The sequence below is a fragment of the Myotis myotis genome, unplaced genomic scaffold (genome assembly GCF_014108235.1).
Source record: "Myotis myotis isolate mMyoMyo1 unplaced genomic scaffold, mMyoMyo1.p scaffold_m19_p_1, whole genome shotgun sequence".
In the NCBI taxonomy this organism is placed as follows: domain Eukaryota; kingdom Metazoa; phylum Chordata; class Mammalia; order Chiroptera; family Vespertilionidae; genus Myotis; species Myotis myotis.
In genome coordinates, this window is record NW_023416313.1 from 45,525,811 (window position 1) to 45,548,974 (window position 23,164).

The 23,164-nt window shown below is 40.0% G+C and overlaps 1 protein-coding gene across 3 annotated transcripts in view; it reads left to right on the top strand.

Moving 5' to 3' along the window:
• SLC4A4 (solute carrier family 4 member 4) overlaps nt 1-23,164 on the top strand; it is a 440,882-nt gene that overhangs the window by 286,650 nt on the left and 131,068 nt on the right. For all 3 annotated transcript variants that reach the window (XM_036335845.1, XM_036335853.1, XM_036335842.1), the window contains one exon: nt 17,933-18,009. In XM_036335845.1, coding sequence (XP_036191738.1) covers nt 17,933-18,009 — 77 coding nt within the window. The remainder of the gene's footprint in view (nt 1-17,932; nt 18,010-23,164) is intronic.

Genomic DNA, 23,164 nt, shown 5'->3' on the forward strand with positions numbered 1-23,164 from the left:
ATTGGGCACTCTTAGAAGGAATGATAACAAACTTCTCAAATTCATCTACATTTTATTTGGCTTAGTTTCCTTTTTATTTTTCTATATTTTTTGTGAGTGATGGTGGTAGTGTGGTTCATGAATTGTGATTCTTTGTGCACAGATTGGGGTTCTTTTGGAGAACTGTGATTTGTTTATCACTCAGGGCCTTTCAGGATCCATAGACACTTCATGAATATTTGTTGTTTAAATGAATACTTAAACTGAAAATGAGATAAAAGACTGAAAAGAGAGCAGAAATAATTTTTTTTCGAATTTGTTAGATCAGAATCTTCACATCACCCAAATTAACCAGCCTCAGCCCCAGTGGCATCAGGAAGCTCTGCTGCTTTTCTTTGGCTGCTGATATTTCTTCGGTAGCAGGATGTGAGAATTCCTGGGCCTGGGGCTCCATTTCTGGTTGACCAGACCATTATATCCATGGTTGAGATATCACTACCAAGGCAACTACCAGCTGTCATCTATTCAACCCGGCCCTGTCTCATTTAATCCTCACAAAATATTCTATGAAGCTTAAGCATCACTGACCCCTTATTATAGAGGAAGATGCTGAGGCTCACTGAGGTTAAGTACTCACAGTACTCATTAAGGCTATTCACAAATGTTACAACTCTCTCTCTTCTGGGTACATATGAGGATTCTACTTCCTCAACCATTTGAAGTCAGGTGCGACCACAGGACTTGTTTTGGCCAATGAAACATGAGCAGAATGATGGATGTCATTTCCAGGGAAACTATTCTCCTTTTCTTCATAGCGGCAGTGTTCTAGAGAGCAGTTACATGCATTTAATTCCTGGTCTAAAGACAAAGATGGAGGCCCAAACGCCCAGCCAGTCCACTGTGGACATTATCATGAGTGAGAAATAAGTCACTGTTGTTTTAAACCATGAGACTCTGAGGTTGCTATTTTACTGTAACCTTGCCTATGTGGCAGGGGAGTCCTTGAGGTTATCCAGTAAGTGGCCCACCAGGGTTTGAATTCAGGTGTGTAGACTCCAGATGACATGCTTCCTTTTCTCTTTTGCTTCTCATTCTCTCTGTCTTCGGGTCTTCCTACTTTCAGCCATAGAGAGTGCTCTTGTCTGCTAATAAGAGGTATGGACACTTATCATTCAGAGTTTTATCGTTTTAAGTCAGAAAATGAAATTCCTGGTATTTCTCAATGAGAGACAACAAGTCAGCATTCCAAAGTGTAATTTGCTGGGATGGTTCTGTTTTCTAAGGCCTGTTCTTAACGACCACAGGAAACAGCTGGAGCGCACAAACTATTACGGGCCATGATCAGCTTTTGCTTCAGAAAGAGCCATACGCTGTGATGGGTTCTGCAAGTAGTAACCATGGTTACCAGTCAAAGAACAGTATTGTTAGGTGAATGTGGCAGAGAGACTAATATCAGCATCTTTTTTTGAGGAGGAAGAATAGGGTAAATCCAATTGTAATGACAAGTTTTCCCCTCAATAAATGTGTTACTTTAAAAATCGATTCTCCTAGCACACACTTAGACTTTGGTCTGGATTTTAGGAATAGCTGTCAGTGTCAAGCTTGACTCATTTCTTCAATTTCTAAAGGACATCTTTGAATAATTTTTAACTGTCTTTTGAGGGAACTGCCTAGAGCCTGTAAGAAAGTGACATTTCCTTTGGACTAGCTAGTGGCTGAGCTGTGTAGGTTATTTTTATTTGTAATGATGTCAGTGGTGTTTGAGACTATTGTCTTCAGTAAGAATGATTATTATCCCCTTGAATTGGTAGTATCCCTTCTCCTTTAGTGATGATAAATTCACTATGTCCAGTTATAGTGATAGAGTTTTTGGGTGTTATATTAATTCATGTAAACTGTCAATTCATTCATTCATGTAAATATATTTTTAAAATATATTTTATTGATTTTTTTACAGAGAGGATGGGAGAGGGATAGAGAGTTAGAAACATCGATGAGAGAGAAACACCGATCAGCTGCCTCCTGCACACTCCCTACTGGGTATGTGCCCGCAACCAAGGTACATGCCCTTGACCGGAATCGAACCTGGGCCCCTTGAGTCCGCAGGCCGATGCCCTATCCACTGAGCCAAACCGGTTAGGGCTCATGTAAATATTTTTAACCAGCTCAGTGGCCAGTGCTCAGCTAGGTGCTGGGAAAATACAATGAATAAGGCAGACAAGTCTTCACCTTTAGAGACCTACTGCTTCAACCAATTGTTACCAAGGGGAGAGTGATATTTGTGATAAACTTATTCTCCTGAGCAAAGTGGGAGTGTGTGTAGAGAGAGTGAGTCACAACTGAAGGGGGAGAATGAGAACATAGAGACCATCTAGGCTAGGACAGTAGTCGTCAACCTTTCGGACCTCACAGACCACCATGGTCCGCTGACCACTGGTTGGTGACTGCTGATCTAGGAAGTGATCAGATAGCAAGAGATCTGACTCAGCCTAGGAATGTTGTTTTGAGGAATCGGAGAAAGGGAAACTCAGTTGGCGCAGGATGAGGGCTAGCTTAATACAAACATGTGGAGGAAAGTAGACTTTGCTGCTTCAGAGAAGAGAACCAGGCTCTATGGGTGAACATTTTAGGAGAGAAGATACTGACTCAAGACTCCTGATGTTTTAGATAGGGATCTGAATGTAATTTTTGTTTTCACAATTCACGAATTTCCGTGATTTTCCAGTTGGCAAGGAGATAGTTCCATCTCTTTTGTATGAGGATATAGACTTTTCCTATCAAGGTACCTTTGTTTAACAGGTTTTTTTTGGAGGGGGGAGGGAATGAGGGCTGCAGAGACCACCTCCCCAGGCCAGAGAATTGTAAAGGTAAAGCAAGGTCCTCTGTTTATGAAATCCATAGTCAGTCCTGGGAACATATGAGGATGTACGTTATTTCTAAGAAGTTATGTGTATTTAAATGAAAGTGAGCTCCTGCTATGCATATGTGTGCTTTGAAATGGCACATACAGCCTCTTGGTCCATCTACATGCTGCTACTTACCTGAGAAATTTGCCACAGCTAATCATGAGCTTTATTACAATGAAATTGGTTGCCTCATTATGTGGCAAGGTTCCTGTCATCCAAAATATATAAGCAGATATTAAGAGACTGGCTCTGTCTGATATTATAGAACTGTTTGGGAAAGAACTTGGTTATGATCTCCAGGTACTTTTTAATTCTGTGATTCTATGAGCCACATCTATAATAACATACACAACCTTCCAGTGTATATACCCCTTGGGGCATTTAAACTTATACCATCTGTATTATATTCCTCTAGAGATAACATGTAATTGTGAGAAAATTCCAGTCTACTGTACTAGGTGAATTTCCAAAGCTAAAGTTTTGATACTGATTCAGGTTATTACTGATATGAGGTTTCCCCCCCTCATTTTCTGCTTTTTCCCCTTCTTCATTTTAATTTAGCCAAAAATAGATTTTCTAGAAAAGGATCTTTGCACACTGATTTATGCAATAGTTAAACAGCATAACTAGACCCTGGTGAAGCATTCTTGGAGTCTCTGCATCTTTTTGGGGGGTTGTTGATTGAGGTTTCATGCGTTTTACCCTTTGCTCTTGTTCTACTCATTTCACCCTCTATTCCACTGTAGTAGTAAATATAGAAAGGCATATATTGCCCTCAAATCAGAGGGAGAGGTGCTAGAATGAACTGAGACCACAGTCTCCTCAGGTCACAGTAGCGATCACCTTAAGAACTTTCTGTCACCACGATATAACATATCAAAAGCATAGGTTTCTCAGGTAAATATTTATGAATGACCTCTGTGCTCAGCAAGACATCTGACACTTTTCCTAGAAATCCTCTACCTCTGGTTTGTCTGAAGTCCCTCTGTGTGATGAACACCCTCTGGTTTGTCTGAAGTCCCTGCATATCCTCTGTGTGATGAATAGCAGTTACTTTAGGCCTCAGTCCCCATTTCTTGATTTGGCTCAGACTATTTCAACCCCTCTGCAGCCTCTCAGTTCTCTGAACTGGTCTCCTTAGTCTGGAAAATTACACATGGTGGGATCCTACCATGGCGACTGGAGGACACAGTTTCCTGAGGACCTTGAGTTCTGAGGGGATTTATGCATGTGGTTGCAGGCCAAAGGGAAGAAGAAAACCATGAATGTTGACTGGACAACTGTGCAGGACTCTTGTTCACATGTTTTCCTGCTTAATCCTTTCAACAATCCTGTAAAAGCGCATTATACCCGTTTTACCACTTTTTCATACTCAACTTTGTCTTCTTTCCATGATACTATGCTGACAAGTTATCTCTGGGGTTCTTTTTGTATTTCTCCTTATGGACCATTAGGCTCATCTGAGAGAGGTGAGGTGTGAGCCACCACCCTGTACACCTCCACCCACCATCAGAAAAATGATGGCTGTGGCAGTTGGTGTCATGCCGATCTGTGTCATGGAGTTAAAGATCCTTACCCTCTGGATGATTTCAGAGAGGAAGGGAGAAGGAAAGAGAGAAACATCAGTGATGAGAGAAAATCATTGATCAGCTGCCTCCTGCATGCCCCACACTGGGGATCGAGCGATCCTGCAACCCAGGCATGTGCCTTGACCGGGAATTGAACCATGACCTCCTGGTTCATAGGTCGACATTCAACCACTGAGCCACACCAGCCGAGTCCCTTGGCATTTCCTAGAAGTAGATGACGACATGATTTCGGAGTAGGACAGGATCAGCTTGGAACTGCAAGCATCTCAGTTCAGCTCTGGTTTTTCATTAAGAGGGAAATCCTGGGTGCATCTTAATTCTGATCAGAATTCCCAACATGACCCTAGAATTCCCAACATGGCCTTAAAGCTGTCACACCACTTGGACTCTAGAGGTCACTTGGCTGATTTTCTCCAAGGGGGGAAAAGGAGGGTCTGAGTAAGTGCACACCAGGAAAGGGGCTGTCCCTTGCCTTTGCTGTCACCTGGATTTACGGTTCGTAAATGAGGACAGTCTTCAGGGCCACTTGGGGGATAGAGGCATTAGGGGCCCAGAGATGTTTGTGTCCTCCTTTTCTGGAGGCTGCTCTCTGAGTTGCGGGTGACCTGTGATTACTGATTGCTCAATGTGTATTAACTAATTGGATGTGCGTCAGCAAGGCCATGTGGAGTTACTGCCCAGGAAGCCAATTTGAATGACTTTTCCCAAATCCATGTTTGTGAGCCATGAATCAAGAGCCATGAGGAGGGGCTACATTTGTGACTGGAGGCCCAGAGACTGTGCCTATTACTCTTAAAGTTTTATTTATATCTATGCCTGTGTTTATCCTTATCTAATACTTACATATCTAATACTTAAAAACTTACAGTTTATGAGATATACTATAAGTTTATAAGTATATCTAATATATCCAATACTTATAAACTATGTCTGTATCGACATTGATATTGACATCCATATGTATGTATTTATTTGGCTGTTGATGCAGAACTATATTAAATGGCTTTTCTGTGCATAATTTTTTTTTTCCTGCATGTAATTTTCAGGTATAAGTGTTTTTGTTGACTAAAGCTATCGGTGTAAATCTTTGATAATTCAGACAGAACCTTCAGGAAACATTTCCCTTGCTGTGATTTTAAAAATAGTGTAAATATTTATTATTTCATGGAGCATGTTAAAACTATTTAAAACTTGATTTTAAATTTATTTAAATTTTGATCTTAATGTTTACATTGAAATTTGATCTAACTAAATCTTCCGAGGTTGTCTGCTAGTCAATAATGTTTCAACTTAATCTCAGGTACTTAGAAATAATAACAGTAGACCTACTTAACATTTATCATATGATAGATATGTATTGTATTTTTATTAAAGTATTATGTGCAAATCATTATGAAATTGAAGAGCACAGAAGGATTTCAGATGAAAAATGGACTGCTTGGCTTCAGATTCCTGGGCCTGTCCTTGTAACAACCATTTGTAATTCTTTAAATTGTTTCTATTAAAAAATTTTATTTTAGGAATCTCTATCTCTCTTTATAATTAGCTTACCTTGCTGTTTCTGGTTTATCAATCTTAGATATTGTCTGTTGATTTTTTCTTTTCTAGAAAACATTTTACCTATTTTATGCAACCATGTTTCTGTCCTCTAAATATGTTTGTATCTTCCTCTTAGTTCTGTTAATTACATTTGTAATGTTTAGGCAATAAACCTGTGCTTTTATTATTTATTTGTTTTGTATGTTTATTCATTTGTGGCAAGTATTGGTGGGATCTTTTGACTTCTTACTTGGGGAAAGGGATATTGACTTCCCTACCCCTCTCTTCACTATTCCCTTCCTTGCCCCTCTCCTTGCTATTTTCACTTCCAGGCTTCTGTCATAAGTACTTCTACTACTTATTGTAATTATTGTCTCTACAAATAAAATCTGTGTTTTTTTGTCAGTCAATTCTAAAGTCAGAGATGCATAATAACATTATTATGACTATGTGAATATTGTTTACTCTAAAGCTATAGAATGGACTCTGATCACATTTTATCTTTGTACATTTTTTTAAACCTGGAGTTTTAAATTACATTTTTTAGAATCAGCTAACATTCCCCTATTCCCAAACTTTTTCAGCATCTCAGGGATATAGTGAACCCTATAGATACCTCCTTCTTTTGCAGATCCATCATCCCGCTGTCCCCCGCTGCCCCACACCACCCTCTTGCTGCATAAGACACCTGGCCCTCGAGACCTGCTGCACAGCTGCTGTTCTTTTACTTTCACTGCTCTCCTGAGTTCAAGACTATGTATCTGTTTTTCTTAGTCTGTTCCTTCATTTTGGTAAATCACACTTCAAGTAATTTTGTATGAAAGGGCATATATAAAAGCTGACCTCTTTTTATTCCCTAAAAGTTTCATTGTGTTGTTTGTTGTTGTTGTTTTTCACATGTATTATTTGGATGAGTACAGGAATACAGGTTGAAATGATTTTTCTCCCAGAAATTTAAAATATGGTCCCATTCTCTTCTACCATTCTGGGTTGCTTAAGAGAATTCCAAAAGTCTTATTCTTATTTTCTTTCCTCTGTAGATAAAAAAAAAAAAATCTTAGAATATTTTCGTCATTCTTGGTATTGTGAATTTCACAATGATTCATCTACATACAGGATGTGTGTGTGTGTGTGTGTGTGTGTGTGTGTGTGTGTGTGTGTGTGTGGTTTGTTTATTTTTCTCTTGGGACCCTTTTGATTAGAAGAAACATGTCCTTTAGATCTGGTATATTTTCTTTAATACTGTTTTCTTTTTCAATGTCTTGTTCTGGGTCAGTAGGACTCCTAATAGTCGGCTGCTGGCCTTCCTGGAGTAGCCTCTGTTCCCCTGATCTTTTCTCTCAGGTTTTCGGGCTGTTTGTTCCAGTGGGAAACTGGCTGTTCCAGGGGATTCCCCAGAAAAGCATTGCAAGGACCCACTCACAGGAGATGGTGATGTGGCAGGGTGGTTCATTAGTGATGGCTGCCCCTGCCCCTGGGCTTCCAATGTCCCCTCTCCACCCAGCCATGGAGAAAGACCCACCATGGCTTCTGCAGGCCCAAATGAAAGCTAGTGCCCAGAGTTATGCTTCATAGTTCCTCAGAGACCACGAGTCTGCCAGCCTTAGGTGGCCAGCAGATCCCCATGCTCGACTGGTCCCTGGCAGGAGAGAGCAGAAAGTAACAGGGCAGGGGCAGCCATCACAGGAGGAGTGCAAATCCCAGAGAGAGAGAGAGAGAGAGAGAGAGAGAGAGAGAGAGAGAGAGAGAGAGAATGCTTTATCTCCAGGGATTTTAACCAGGAGCTTTTTCAAAATACTAAATTTCATAGGCTTGCATTGGCTTCCCCCCTAGCCAATGATCTTTTCTCCTAGGCTAGACTGACAGGCCTCTAGGGTCAAACACCTCCCCCTGCACCACTAGGCATGTCCTTGTCCCCCCCCCCCCCCTTTCCCCGCCCAGTACCAGCGGGAAGAAGGAAGGGGTGTTAATCCCCTTGGAGGGACAATGCTGATTTCTTGGGGTGTGAAGCTGTAGCTTCCTAGTGAAGCAAACAGGCCTCAGCTTCCCAACTGAATGTGCTCAACAATGTCTGGCTCCCTTTACTCTCTTCCTTTAGATAACCAGCTAAGGACTGTAACATCTCTACCCTTACATTTTTTGGAATATTTTCTAACCTTTATATTGTTTATTTTATTTGCAATGATATATGGTCTTTAAAAGTAATTATAATTCTAAAGTATTTTTTTTTGCTCTATTTTTATAACATCTTGTACATGTTTTATGAATATAATAGTTTCCTTCTTTCTTTCTTTTTTTTTTTTTGTTAATATGCACCCTAGGATTATTTTTACCTTCACTGATTTTTAGAGAGGGTGTAAGGGAGGGAAAGAAGAAGGGATGGGATGGAGAGAGAGAGAGAAAGAGAGAGAGAGAGAGAGAGAGAGAGAGAGAGAGAGAGAGACAGACATTGGTTGCCTCCCCCAGGCATCCCACCTGGGCAGGGGATCGAACCTACAACTAGGTATATGCCCTGAGAACCTTAGGTGTGCCGGCCGACACTCTAATCACTGAGCCACGCTGGTCAAGGCTATAATAGATTCTTAATCTCTCTGCAGACTAGTAAGAGTTTTTATTTACACTTTTAAAATTATATTTTTTTTTAAATTGAAATTGTGTGGGTTTCTTTTTTTTTGGTGTGTGTTTTAGTCTTGGGCTTTCTCAAATATTTGATCATCTTCAATTGTTCATTTGTATTTAAGAAAGAGTATTTGTTTTTGAATGAGTAGAAAATGTTATCCTGATATAGCCCCTAAATTCTAGAGTTCAGAAGACTTTGCTCTGAGGTACAAACACCTGCACTAATTACCCTGTGTTCTCTAGCACTTCTTTAGCAAACAGCCCTGTGGTGCAAAAGGCTTACCCTGTAGTGGTAAGCCTTGTGGTGTAAAAGGCTTACCCTGTAGTGGTAAGCCTTGTGCTGTAAAAGTTTACCCTGTAGTGATAAGCCTTGTGGTGTAAAAGTTTACTCTGTAGTGGTAAACTTTCTGTGCATAGAGTTTCCGTAAACTCATGTCTTTCAACCCCCATTATATTTGGCCTCTTCCAGTGTGGAGCGTTTTTGAAGTTTTGCAGGGAAGATCTTTTTGACATATACCTCTCTTGCACATATTTTACACTGCAATTTCTATACTCTGCAAAAAGTACCAGGTTCTAATACACCATCTGCTCTTCTTCTTCCAGAAAGTTTTGGAAGTCTGTTTCTGTTGGTCTTCCACCAGTTTTTTTTTTTTTTTAAATTGATGTGGTTTTATATTGTTTTTAGTATTTTCTTTTCTTTTTTAAGAAAATATATTTTTATTGATTTCAGAGAGGAAGGGGAAGAGGGAGAGAGAGAGAGAGAGAGAGAGAGAGAGAGAGAGAGAGAGAGAGAGAGAGAGAGAGAGAGAAACATCAGTGATGAGAGAGAATCATTGATCGGCCGCCTCCTGCACACCCCACACTGAGAATTGTGGCCGCGACCTGAGCATGTGCCCTGACGGGGAATCAAACCATGACCTCGTGGTTCTTAGGTAAAAGCTCAACCACTGAGCCACGCCAGCCAGGCAGAATAACTTTTTGTTCATATATATATATATATATATATATATATATATATATATATATATAATTTGTGTGTGTGTTGGTAGGGGGGGAGGCTGTGGGTGTGTGCGTGCATGCATGTGAGACACAGGGAAAGAATTAGGATCTTTAAGGGGCTTTTCTATTTAGTAAGTTTTTCAGTCCTTGTTTGCCTCTGAATGTTTATTCAACTGAGTAGAGGTTTTTTGTTAAACTATCTTTTTAAAAAAAATATATTCTTATTGATTTTTAGAGAGGAAGGAAGAGGGAGAGAAAGATAGAAACATCCATGATGAGAGAGAATCATGGATCGGCTGCCTCCTGCAAGTCCCCCACTGGGGATCAAGCCCACAACCTGGGCATGTGCCCTTGACAGGAATCGAACCTGGGACCTTTCAGTTCGCAGGCTGATGCTCTATCCTCTGAGCCAAAATGGCTAGGGCTAAACTGTCTTTTATATGTGTCTGTATGCAGAAAGAGAATGAAATGCTTTCTTAATAAAATCTATCTGTTTTAGAGCATAATAGAAATTAAATATCCAGTGTAATATTGTTAAAACTACAGGCCCAGTGCACAAAAATTTGTGCACTTGGTGGGGGGGTGGTTCCTCAGCCTGGCCTGTGTCCTCTCGCAGTCTGGGACCCCTTGGGGGATGACCACCTGCTGGTTTAGGCCCGCTCCCTGGGGAATTGGGCCTAAGCTGACAGCCAGACATCACTCTGGCAGTCCAGGAGCCCTCGGGGGATGTCCACTTGCCAGCGGGGAGCAGGCCTAAACTGCAGTCAGACATCCTTAGTGCTACTGAGGAGGCAGGAGAGGCTCCCACCACCACCGCTGTACTGGCAGCCATCAGCCTGGCTTGTGGCTGAGCAGAGCTCCCCTTATGGGAGCGCACTGACCACCAGGGGCAGCTCCTGCATTGAGCGTCTGCCCCCTGGTGGTCAGTGTGTGTCATAGTGACCAGTCATTCCCAGTTGTTCTGCTGTTAGGGTCAGTTTGCATATTACCCTTTTATTATATAGGATAGAGGCCTGGTGTATGGGTGGGGCCGGCTGGTTTTCCCTGAAGGGTATCCTGGATCAGGGTGGGGGTCCTGCTGGTGTGCCTGGCCACCCTGGGTGAGGGGCTGATGGGTGTTTTCAGGCTATTCAAGTCCCCCCCAGTGGGGACCCTCACTCCATGGAGGTTTGGCCAGCCTGGGTCAGGGGCTGATGGCTGTTTTCAGGCTGGCTGCACCCCCTTTAGGGTGGGGGGTCCTCACTGGGGTGCCTGGCCAGTCTGGGTGAGGGGCTGAGGGGCATTTTCAGGCTGGCCAAGCCCCCTGGCGACAGAAGCTCCCAGCCTCTTTTATTCTTTTTTCTTTTTATTCTGGGATTTATTTACCTTCTATAATTGAAACTTTGTTGCCTTCAGTGGAGCTCAGAGCTGGCTCCTGCTCACTCCAGCTCCAGGGCCACAGCCGGCTGAAAGCAGGTATCTGGGGTTTATTATCTTCTATTTGAAACTTTGTTGCTTCCAGTGGAGCTCAGAGCTGGCTGGGAAGCTTGGCTTCCTCCATCACTGGAGCAACCAAGCCTCCTGCTCGCTTCAGCTCTGTGGCTGCTGGGCACCATCTTGGTTGGGTTAATTTGCATATAGTGCTCTGATTGGCTGGTGGGCATGGCTTAAGGCATAGCGTAGGTATGGTCAATTTGCATGTTTGTCTTTTATTAGATTAGATGGGAGTATCCATGGTTAGAGCATTTTTCTTTTGTTGATAGAAATTTTAAAAGAATTAGAAGAGATGAACCTTGTCTATTTGACGTTCAAGTCTAAGACCTAACGTTGACTCTTGGGAAAAGCCCAAAGAGTAGCAGAAAACTCAAAAACGGGAGAGAATAGGGTGAAGGTAGTTGAAGTTGGAAAGATTATTAAGTGGCATCTGGACAGCTGAGATCTCAACAGGTAGAGAATGGTCTTTAAAAGTAGAGTAGTCTCTGTGAGGACTCATTGGCATAGGTGTTTATTATGTTGTGGTTTGGCCTCTGTGCACTTCTATTTCTCTCTAGGATGTCCCTTCCATTATCTTTGCCCCATACATTAGGGATGACTTTAGCTTTTGGCTAGAACTTGACTCACATACTTTGATAGTTATCTGGATCTTTTCAAGTCTTCTTCCTTCCTCCAAATTTGCTTAACTTTCAAAGCCAATTACAATATTTGAATTATTTCATTTCTCCTAGACTTTTCTACCCAAGGCTCTCCTTTCCTTCTGCTGAAGTGCCGACATGCTCCCTTATTTTCTCCTCTTACTCTCACCTCTTGATTCTTCCTTTACAGGGTGTTTTTTTTGTTTTGTTTTGTTTTTTATCTGTTCCACTGCTGACTGATGGCTTTAAGCTACTTTGGCAGAGTCCTTTCCTTCTGTTAGTTCTGGGCCAGCTACAAACTTCTTCCTTATTTACTCTAAGGCTTTTCAAGTCTGAAGGCTATTGAAGTGTGCACACAGCATCTCCCTCCATCGGAAATGGACTCTGAACAGTAGTGCTTATAGTAACTCGAATGGAGGTAAAACGATGCCCAGTTATTATTCACTCATTCACAAATACTTATTAAGTGCCACTAGAGTGCCAAGCTCAGAGGCTAGAACTGTGAACAAGATAAACTGAAGGCCTTGGCTCTGGACCCTTGGAGTTTACATTATATTAAATCATAAACAGACAGCAGTTCTCTAAATAAAACATAACAATTGCAATTGAAAGAAGCAAAAATATTCAAATTGATTTCCTCTTAGTTATGAAATTCCTTCAGAGAGCTCCTTCTGATGATATTTTTAACTTTCCTTAGTCTAATATTTACATTTTAAATATTTCTGTATTTTATTTGGAGTTAGGGAATGAGAAGGGGTTGGAATTTTTAATGACATGCTTATTTTAATATTGCTTTTGGTGGGGAGAGCTCTTAAAATTCTGTTGCCATGGAAGACTAGGAAACTGGTCTGATAAAATGTAAGCTTATCCATTAGCAATTCCTTCTAGACTTTCTCAGTTAAAATTATTGTGATTTATTCTCTGTCTCATTCTATTCCTGATTAGTGGTTGAAATGGGAATTGCAGTTGGAGTAACCTGAAATGCAGAACACCAACATGGAAATAATGAAGAAATGGCTGTATGATCATTGTGGGACCTTACAGACACCTAGCTGTGTCTGTGAATTAGCACATTCAGAAGCATGTGGCATTATTGCTTTTGTAATTACATTGCTATTGTTTTTAGCATATTTTCTATTTTTGTTACAGAGCAGTGGTTTGGAGTTACTATTTAATCTCAGTGCTAAACAGACTGAGTTGAATATCTGCCCCCTTCTCCCCCCCATTTTTTCCTTTATGAAAATGAAAACACAAAGAAATGTAAATTTCATTTTTGAGAACATCTAAAATTGGAAACCAAGAGCATTTTTATCTTAAACATTTTTAGTAATATTATATTGCACACAATTGGCATGGAAGTGGGATATATTCTTTGTAGTTATACTTTAAATTTTCTCTTCATTAGAAGTGAAGTTTATGTGTTTATTTATGTAAATTACATAGACCATTTTTTTTTTCTCAGAGGCAGTGGGATTGGTATTAAGAGATCCAGATTTAAATTATGTTTTTACCACTTGCTGTGTGACCATAAATTTAACTGCCTTGCAGTTCATGTTTATGTTAAAGTGGTAATAACAATACTAACCTCAAAGTGTTTATGTAAGGATTAAGATAATGGAAGTTAAAGTACCTACTACTAAAAAAGATTAGTTGGTCCTTAATCTTAGATACAGACATTTTCTAGTAGATTTGTTATAACAACAAGGGCAGGGGGAAACCATCAGTGAGTGATTGGGAGACAGAACATATTAGTATTCATTATTCTGAAACTACATATTGTTTTGTGGTCCCAAGCAGTTCAGATCATACCCATGGCTCTAAACTTTCTGACATTAATGCCCAGTTTCATTTAAATGTCCATTACATGTAAGTTACCTTAGTTATTTTTATGCTAACAATATTATTTAATGCCCAGCCGGCATGGCTCAGTGGTTGAGCGTCGACCTGTGAATCAGGAGGTCAGGGTTCAATTCCCAGTCAGGGCAAAATAATATAACAATATATTTTAGAAGTGTTATTTAATTATTAGAAAGAATAAAAACACAGTTTACCCCATAGCCCCTGTGATCTTTGTTTTACCTTGTTCCTAGGTTCTTTATTGGCTTATTATAAAGGTATGAGGTGTGCGTGTGGCAATATATGTGTCATTACATACATATTTGTATTTTTATCTAATATGTACACCATTTCATTAAAACATTTTAAATATGTTTTTATTGATTTCAGAGTGAGAAAGGGAGAGGAACAGAGAGATAAAAACATCAATTATGAGAGAGAATCATTGATTGGCTGCCTCCTGCACACCCACAATGGGGATCAAGCCTGCAACCCAGGGAATCAAACCATGACCTCCTGGTTCATGGGTTGACGCTCAACCACTGAGCCACAGCTGCCAGGCTAATATGTACACTTTTACACATCATCCTCTTCCTATGCTGTACATTCTCCTCACTCCTTTTTATTTTATCGAAGAGATATAATTGCAGAGGATTTTATGAATTGCTACATGTGTGCTAAAGAATAAAAATGATTTTCAAACTTAGTACAGAATGCAATTAGTTTTTATAGAAGACAGTATGTACCTGCCAAGTGGGTACTTTGAAAATGAAATTGTTTTTGATTGTGTGAAACTGCTTGAAAATGTGATTCTCCAAAGCTTTCTTTTTCTTATGGCAAGAAATCAGGGATACGCGAATTCATTATAATTAATGCCCAAGAAGGCTGGTCCTTCTTTTTCGTCTTTTTAAAATCCAACACTTAAAAACCCCAAGTTTCTTTGGACCAAGAACAGTTTTAAGTATGCCTTGGATTTCAGAGTGGAGGTGCCTGCTGGTGGAAGCTCCGAGTAAAGGAATCACCACCTGCACAAGTGGTAGCACGCTTCAGGTACCCTTGTAACACACCTTCCTGGCACAAGGAGACATTTTCCTCTGCTGCCTCCACTCACTCAGGACTGCAGTATCATGAGTTTACATTATACGATAAAACTCTAAATAGAAAGCACTGGTGTGTTCTGACAATGCGTCTTATTGAATGTCAGGTGCAAAATATCCACACTAGAACGTTGTTAGGGACCTGTTGTGTAACAGCTTTTGGGTTTGCTAAAATACCACACTCAGATTTCTGATTCCCAGATATAATTTGGTTTGTCATCTCTTTTGGCTCTTGTCCTTGCCTTTTTGAATTGGGTGGTATGTTTCTGGAAAAGGCTAATTAAACAGTGAGCTTCCAAAACAAAGTTAGTTATTTACTTGATAGCGTAGGTGATGATTTAGAGGAAAAGCCAGGTCTGATCATTTTTGTCTGTAGATGTGGCAAGGATGCTAATTTACTGATTTGCGTGAGATATGACAGTTTGAAGCAAGTAGCTTGGGGGAGAGCAAGGTTATCAGAACGGCCACTCTGGCTACTTCAGCTTATATAAACCCCTTTCAACTCTGATTCTGACTGAGACACCCTTCGGTTAAGATAACTGGTTTATTTCGAGCAGTAATTCCAAAACTTTAGCATGTTTCAGAATCACTTCCAAGGTTTGTTAGTGCCCACACTGCTAAGCCCCAGACCCAGAGTTTTGATATAGATTTGGGGTGAGTCCCAGGAGTTTGCATTTCTAACAAGTTCTTATGTGGTGCTGATGCTGTTGGCCTGGGGCCACAGGTTGGGAATTGGGAAGCATTTGTTTCTGGTTCAAGGTGTGAGGGTGTAGGGGTAAGGAGTTTGTTAGGGAGGGAGGTGGGAAAAGATTGAAGAATGCTGATCATCTTGCGTAGGGTTTACCTAAAAGTGTTGACTTTGGATTCTTCTAGTGTATTATAAAGTTAAACATTAGGGAATGTTCCTAATTTTACTTTCAAATAGTACTTTTATTAATGAGAAAAGTTAAGGGTAGGAGGGACAATAGAGTTGATTATTTCTTAACACTGGCCTTCTTTTCCCCATCTGGTTCCTTCCTCTTCCTTGGACCTGTGCCTCTTCTTTCCCCATATAACACAAATATAGATAGCTGTCTTTCAGAAATGAGAAATGATGAGACAGTATATGAGGTTTCTTGGAAAAGTGGTGACATCAATTCAGATTACCATCATAATAAAGACCTTATTCATTTGGCTTCTACATATTCAGATTTTGCAGCAGTTAGGGCAGTTCTTGGGTTGAAATGTACCTTTGCAGTATTTCCAAAGCAAATCAGTGAGTGAGTTTAGGATATTGCCCAGGAAATTTAAATTACTTAATGAAAGACTGCTTTCAATTTATTTCAGTACTTCCACTTAATACGATTGCTTTATAATTAGAAATTAGTCTTATCTAATCGCTTACCTAAGCTACTTTTAACTTATAATTAGTATTTCTAAGGCTTCATTGATGTAGGAGTATAGAGTTTAGATTTCTTTACTTTAAATAACTGGTTTTGTTTTTAAACATAAAGTGCAAAATTATATCTACTCCTTACCCGTGCGTTTCAAACCCAACATTATCTTGGGGCATTTGTGTTTGTACCTGGTATTGCTTGTATCCAGTGGTGTGCCTGCAGTTCAAAGAAGAAAATGTGGCCTTCAAAGAAGTTCTTTTGATATTGCCCGTAAAGCATTTTTTCAGCTCTTTCCTTTGAAAAATGCTCTGTGCTCAAATTTTCCTAGAATAAAATAACCCACCAGGTAAAGGCTCACAGAGACCTAGGACATGCTTACTCAATGAAATGCAACGGAGCGGAAAGCATCCTGTCTGTCAGCCCCAGAAAATTGTGATTTTCCTGATCTAGTAGTTAAAGACAATTATATAATTTAAAGGGCTGCTGGCATATACACATTACATTATTAGGAGTAGCTTGCAATCTTTTGTAAAATTCTGTGTTGAAGTTTTGACCGGAAGGAATTAAAGTCTGTAATAAATACTTTTTTGGAAGCAAATGTGAAGCTGTGTTGGAACTTCTGCTGCGCTTTTCTCCCCAACCCTTGTCCTCTTGGTGTGAAGACCAGCCTGAGTCAGACTATTGAGGATTAAGGATGAATGCATTACTCAGCACCCTGCAGGGGTGGGTCAAGCACCCTGGCTTTTGAAAAGTTCCTCTTTTGCTTAGTAAGCCTAGAGATTTCAGGCCAACTGCAGAATGAAAGTTCAGTATTATTAACATAGTCTACTTGAAAATGGTCTCTCACTCTTCCAGACATCCTTCCTCTCTGTGGTTGTATAACAGTGTCTAAAATCACTGACTGGGTTGCCAGTGGATATTACCTACAGCAGCTATGTTGCCTGAGAGCTTGGTCCCCCTGAAGCATTCCTGATGGAACCATCCTTTGACTTGAATATGGAGCTTGGCATGTTAAGTGGGAAGAAGGGACACACTTATTTTAGTTTGGCAAATGGGAATGCAGGAACTAAGGGGGGCCTGTGATAACACTATTTTGAGGCAAAGAATGGGGATTCTGGATCAGATGCCTACTAAGGAGAAATAATTCTTTTTTAAAAAATATATTTTTATTGATTTCAGAGAAGAAGGGAGTGGGAGAGAGAAATAGAAACATTAATGATGAGAGAGAATCATTGATTGGCTGCCTGCTGCACGCCCCCTACTAGGGATTGAGCCCACAACCCAGGCATGTGCCCTTGACTGGAATCGAACCTGGGACCCTTCAGTCTGCAAGCTAACACTCTATCCACTGAGCCAAACCATTTAGGGCAGGAGAGATATTTTGATTAAAATGTTAGCTAGAGAAAGGAACACAGATAGCTTTTTGTGTTGATTGGAATGAGGGATGTCCTAGAAAGGACTGCAGGGGCCTGGGAGAGAGGACAGTAGGCCTGAATCTGGGACCAGCTCTGCTGATAGGAGAAAGCCTGGCTGTGCAGGGGAGAGGAAAAGGAAAGGACACCTGGTAGGTTAGGACATGTGTGAAAGGGCGTGACAAAAACCAAACCAAACCAGGAGTACATTTGTTTTTATGCCTATTGTTTTTGATGTTTCTTTCAAAGTGTAACTTACCTTAAAATAGAGACTGGCAGTCAGGCTTTAACAAGTAATGGGAGATTTTTCATACTTTCCATTTAACCGTGTCTGCGCTCCAACCTTTATCGTAGCTAAAGCATCATCACCATGTCCATCATCATCTACTAGTGTTGATGAAATATACAGCCAGATTCTCTGTGCTTTTGAGAAGAACTCTTTAATTAGGATTTGCTTTTGTTTTTCCAGGTAGCCCAGCCCTGACCCATAGGAATCTGACTTCTGCCAGTCTGAATGACATTTCTGATAAACCTGAGAAGGACCAGGTAAGCAAAGAATTCTTGCTCCTTTGAAATGTAAGACTAAATGCATATCTAGATGATGCTAGGAAAAGATTAGAAATGATAGTTCCCTGACTGAAAAGAACCAATATGTGTAGATGAGGTTTTTGTACTTTTTCTGAGGGAAGGGGAGGCTGTATGTGAAAGGGATTTGGAGTTCAGAACCCAAGAATTAGAGTCTTGACTTCAGCCCAGCCTTTAATAGATATAGTCTCTTGGGCAATTTATTGTAACTATAGTTGTATTAGCTTTAAAATAGTAATAATAATCCCTACCTCAGGGTTATTGTGAGGATTAAATGAAAAACTTTATGAAAAAGTGCATTGGTAAAGAAAGAACTAAAATTCTGGCAATTGTTCACTCGGGTATATTTTTGGCAAAGGTAATGTAGTTTTGTTAGCTGAAGATTTGTCTGTTAAAATACATAGTAGGTAGGCTATTTGAAATGTAGAGCAATTAGGGTTTGAGTCTCAATTTTCTTTCTTTTAAAAAAAATATGGAAGAAACTGGACCATTTTCCAGTTGGGAGAATATCTGGGGATAATAGAAAATGGTGAGCAGATACAATTTTGCATTGTGCAATAAAACCCAAAACCAGTTGTGTGGACTGAATGGGTGAAATTTTTACCTGAATAAATAAATCTGAATTGTACATTTCTTCTTTATGAGGATGCTTCTCTTTAACAACATTTGTAAAAAGTACAGGGAAGATGAAATTCATGTTCTTTCTCATGAAATAACATTTGGATTCTTCCTTCTTCTCACCAGTAGCCCCCTAACAGGGCCATTATCACCTTAGACTGTGTTGCTAGAAAAGCCTTTGGAGCTAATTCCTTGTCTCCATTTTCTCACAGTTTAACACTTTGTAAAATATTGCCCTTCCATTTCTCCCTTGGATTAAAAGCTTGTAATGGCTTCCTATAAAGTTAAGTTCAGAATTGCCTGTATGACTTTTAAGATGCTCTGAAATCTGATGTTATCTTTCTCATCTTAATTTATTTTTGTTCCCTAGAAGAGGGATGTTTTGCTTTGGCCAGGCCTAATTTCCTCCCTCTTTACATTGAGATTAATTCTTTACTCCTAGTTCTACTCCCCCTTGAAATGCTAATGTGGATAGCCCTCCTCCCCTCCCTTTCCTGCCTCTTGAAATGATGGGGAGAAGATCATTAAATATGGAATACAGCAGCAGAAAAGGGAAAACTCAGTCCACTAGGACTTATTGAGAATTTCCCTCAACACTATTTCGCACATCTTGGTTCCATTCAGTATTTATCAAACAACATCTATATATATAAAAGCCTAACATGCTAAGTGTCTGACCATTTGGTAGACCACTCAACCAGTGGCTATGATGGGCACTGACCACCAGGGGTTAGATGCTTCGACTGGTAGGTTAGCTTGCTGCTAGGGTCCAGCTGATCAGGACTGGGCGAGACGGGCCAGACACGCCCTGGAGCCAACCTTCCATGGTCCCTACCCGGCCTCTAAAATATTTTTTCTAATTAATTTCTTCTCAGTGTGCACGAATTTGTGCACCAGGCCTCTAGTTTTTAAAATAATAGTTAACATTTATTGAGCATTTATTATTGGCCAGGCCCTAAGCTAAGAATTTATGCATGCCCATAACATGTGGTTGGTGCAAATGAGGAAATTTAGGCTTAAAAAGATTAAATACATTGTCCTAAATGGTGATTTTCACTAAAGAAGCAACAGGGAGTCTTAGAAAAGACCGCTTAAGGAATGCTCCCTAGAAAAGTACTTGGTTAAATAAAATATGGGTGTCAGGGGCTCAATAGCCATGGTTTACATTATAGATTTTTAAGGGCTATTAAGTTGAACAGAAAAAAAAAAATAGAACTATGGGGAACCAACATAGATCCACAGTTTTTACATGTTATATGTGATTGTTTTCTTTTTACAAGTATATCAGATATTAATTCAATAGCATCAACTTGTTCTGGCTCTTGATTTTGATTGTTCATACTGTATGGCAATAAAAGTGGAGAAGCCCTAAATCTATTTCTGATTCTGTGGGGAAACTGAGAGGAATAGTAGTAGATTAGCTACGTGATTGTGATCCAGGTATGAGATGGTGATTGATAAGAATCGTGGTACCTTAATTCATTCATTCCTTTAACTAATATTTGATTATACAATTATGCTATGCCAGCCTCTATGTCAGGTCTCAAGCAACATTAATTATGAGGTTTGCCGGGGGTCTTGATTCTAGATGAGGCAGAGTTAGGAATATCTGGCTGACATACTCTTTGAGGAAGGCTTCTTTTATTCGTGACAGTTCTTCTTTGGCCAGGAATTTGTCAATAAGCAGCTGATAAATGCTGAGAGAAATTTCTTACTTTCTTGGGTCTCTTCATATATGGGCATGTGCAGAAGAAATCCAACGGTTTCAGAGGTGTCCTGCACAAGATTTTGTATTAGAAGAAATAGGCATTATGTTCCCGGGTGTTGATTTTACTATAAAACCTGTGTGATGTTGTCCTTGAAACCAGAATCTTTGCTGACTATCACTAGCATCTTATATTTATGAAGATTCAGAGTAAGGTGAATCCAGGGAGATTAAATTCAGGGGTTTAGTTCTTTCTGTTTTCAAAGCCTGAAAATGAGGTTGATGAGGATATCTTTAAAAGAGCAACTATCCATCTCCATTTATCTAATATACTAGTAACAGCCAGACTTAATGCAATGAGCCCTTTATCCTCCCCCCAGAGAGGAAGAAGCTCTGTTCTTTGCTTCCCACGAAAGGATTTGAAGAGAAGCTTTGTGACCGACCCATGACCTGTCTATGACCCAAGGTAGAGTAGGAATTCAAGCTATAGTTCCAGTTTCTATTACCACTGTTTCAGTAACTTCAAATACAAAGGTGCTAAGAAGAAAATGGGCTTGCAAAGAAGACGAAGCTATGGCAAAAAAACACAACAGCACAACAATCCTGGGCTTTTATTATTTTGAACTTGCTTTTTTCGTCTCTCTTTGGGTAGGAAAAAAGGTTGCCAGGCTCAAATTTGTTTTGAAAAAGCTTTTATAATTAATTAGCCAGTGTCCTGGAAATGATCTTGGCAGTCAAGTCAAACTTGTTCTGTAGGCTTTTCCAAGTTGGCCCCAAAAACTTTCATCCCACTGGAACTAAAGTTTCTGATTGACTGATTGTTCTGCCTGGATACCATTTGAACAGTTGCGACGGTGCCTCCCGACTTCCTGGAGCTTTGTGACTTCTCAGTAGCACAAGAAATGGGTTTGACGGTCAGAGTTACGAACAGGAGCCGAATTTCTCATTCTGTCAGCTACATCGTGACAGAATTTGAGGGCATGTTTTTTATGAGATTCTGTTTTGGGAAAAACAGAAGAAACAAATCTGTGGACTGTACTTTTTCTCTCTGGCTCTGCCAAGCCTGTATGCTGATGATTTCAGTAGCACTGCCCTGCGGAGAAATAGCTTAAAATAGTGAACGGCAGAAGAAGACCATAGCCAGAATTTAGGTGATTCAATGCTTCAGCAATATTCCAACTTGGATGTTATATTTATTAAGCAGAAAAACACCTGGGAGAAGTAGATTTAAAAAATACATCTGGAACTCATCTACTTGTAAATCAACATAAATAATCTCTTCTATTTTGTTGCTATGGACAATTTTTTCTTCCATTATCCAATTATCTTCCCCAATTACCTTATATTGATTAGTTTTTCTTTCCCCTTATATTCGTTCTCTGTTCTTTTAAAAGCATACAAGTGCCTGGCTGGTGTGGCTCAGTGATTGAGTGTGGACCTATGAACCAGGCAGTCAGGGTTCAATTCTCAGTCAGGGCACATGCCTGGGTTACTGGCTTGATCCCCAGTAGGGGGCATGCAGGAGGCAGCCGATTAATGATTCTCATCACTGATATTTCTCTCTCTCTCTCTCCCTCATCCTTCCTCTCTGAAATCAATCAAAATATATTTAAAAAAATGTGCAAGTGTGGTGGGTGCTTATCAAACATAATGGGTTTCGTTCTCATTTTCATGTGGGTTTGGAATTAGCTGTGAAGATACGAAAATCCTTCTCACCATGTTACTGCTTAGCCTTAACTCTCTGGTGGAAGTGCTGTGCTCAGTGTACAGTGACTTTAAAAGGGCTTGACATTTCTTTTCCTGGGTTTATCAATAATGCAATAACACTTCACAATTACATGACCAACCTTAAGTGAAATTGCAGTCCACAGATTGCAGCAGATGAAGTAGTCGTAGAAATACCTCACAGATTCTCAGGGAGAGACTTGGGGCTCAGATCCTTGGAACTTCTTGTCTGGTTATCACTTCCATGATACTCATTACTTAGCTAGTTTTTCTGAGATCCTATCCATAGGTCTTCTGGTGGAATTTGGCCCAAGGTTAATTTCTAAAGTGTATTATAATCATTTTTAGCACTATCTATTGCCTGTTATCTTTAAATATACTTGGCTGTCTTGATTTCTATTTTTGAAGTCTTAGTCTTTTGCAGAAATAGAGCTGAATGTAAATATTTTGTCAGAGAGTAAGAGGATGAAACCATTAAGCCATGCATGAGATTTGAGACTGCTAAGCCACAACTGCCTTAAAATGAAAATTAGAAACATTTTGTGATTAAACAACCCTGAATCCTTTTCTGACACATACGTAATGTAGGAGCAAGTCAGCTACATTCAGCTGAGACGACTTTTCATCGTTTTGAAGATTCCCATCCTAAGGTTCACATAAAGCTTCCTTTAACATGAATAGCTATTTTATTTTTTTAAATGTATATTTATTGTTGAAAGTATTACAGATGTCTTCTTTTTTCCCATTGACCCCCTTCACCCTACACCCCACAACCACCCCAGCCTTCACCAGACTTGTCTGTGTCCATGGGTTATGCATATATGCATGTAAGTTCTTTGGTTAATCTCTCCCCACCCACCTACCCACCTCCTTTCACTCATATTCGTCAGTCTGTTCCATGCTTCCATGTCTCTGGATCTATTTTGTTCATCAGTTTGTTTTGTTCATTAAATTCCACATATACGTGAGATCATGTGATACTTGTCTTTCTCTGACTGCCTTGTTTGGTTAGCATAATACTCTCCAGGTCCCTCCCTGCTATCGCAAAGGGCAAGAGACACTTCTTTT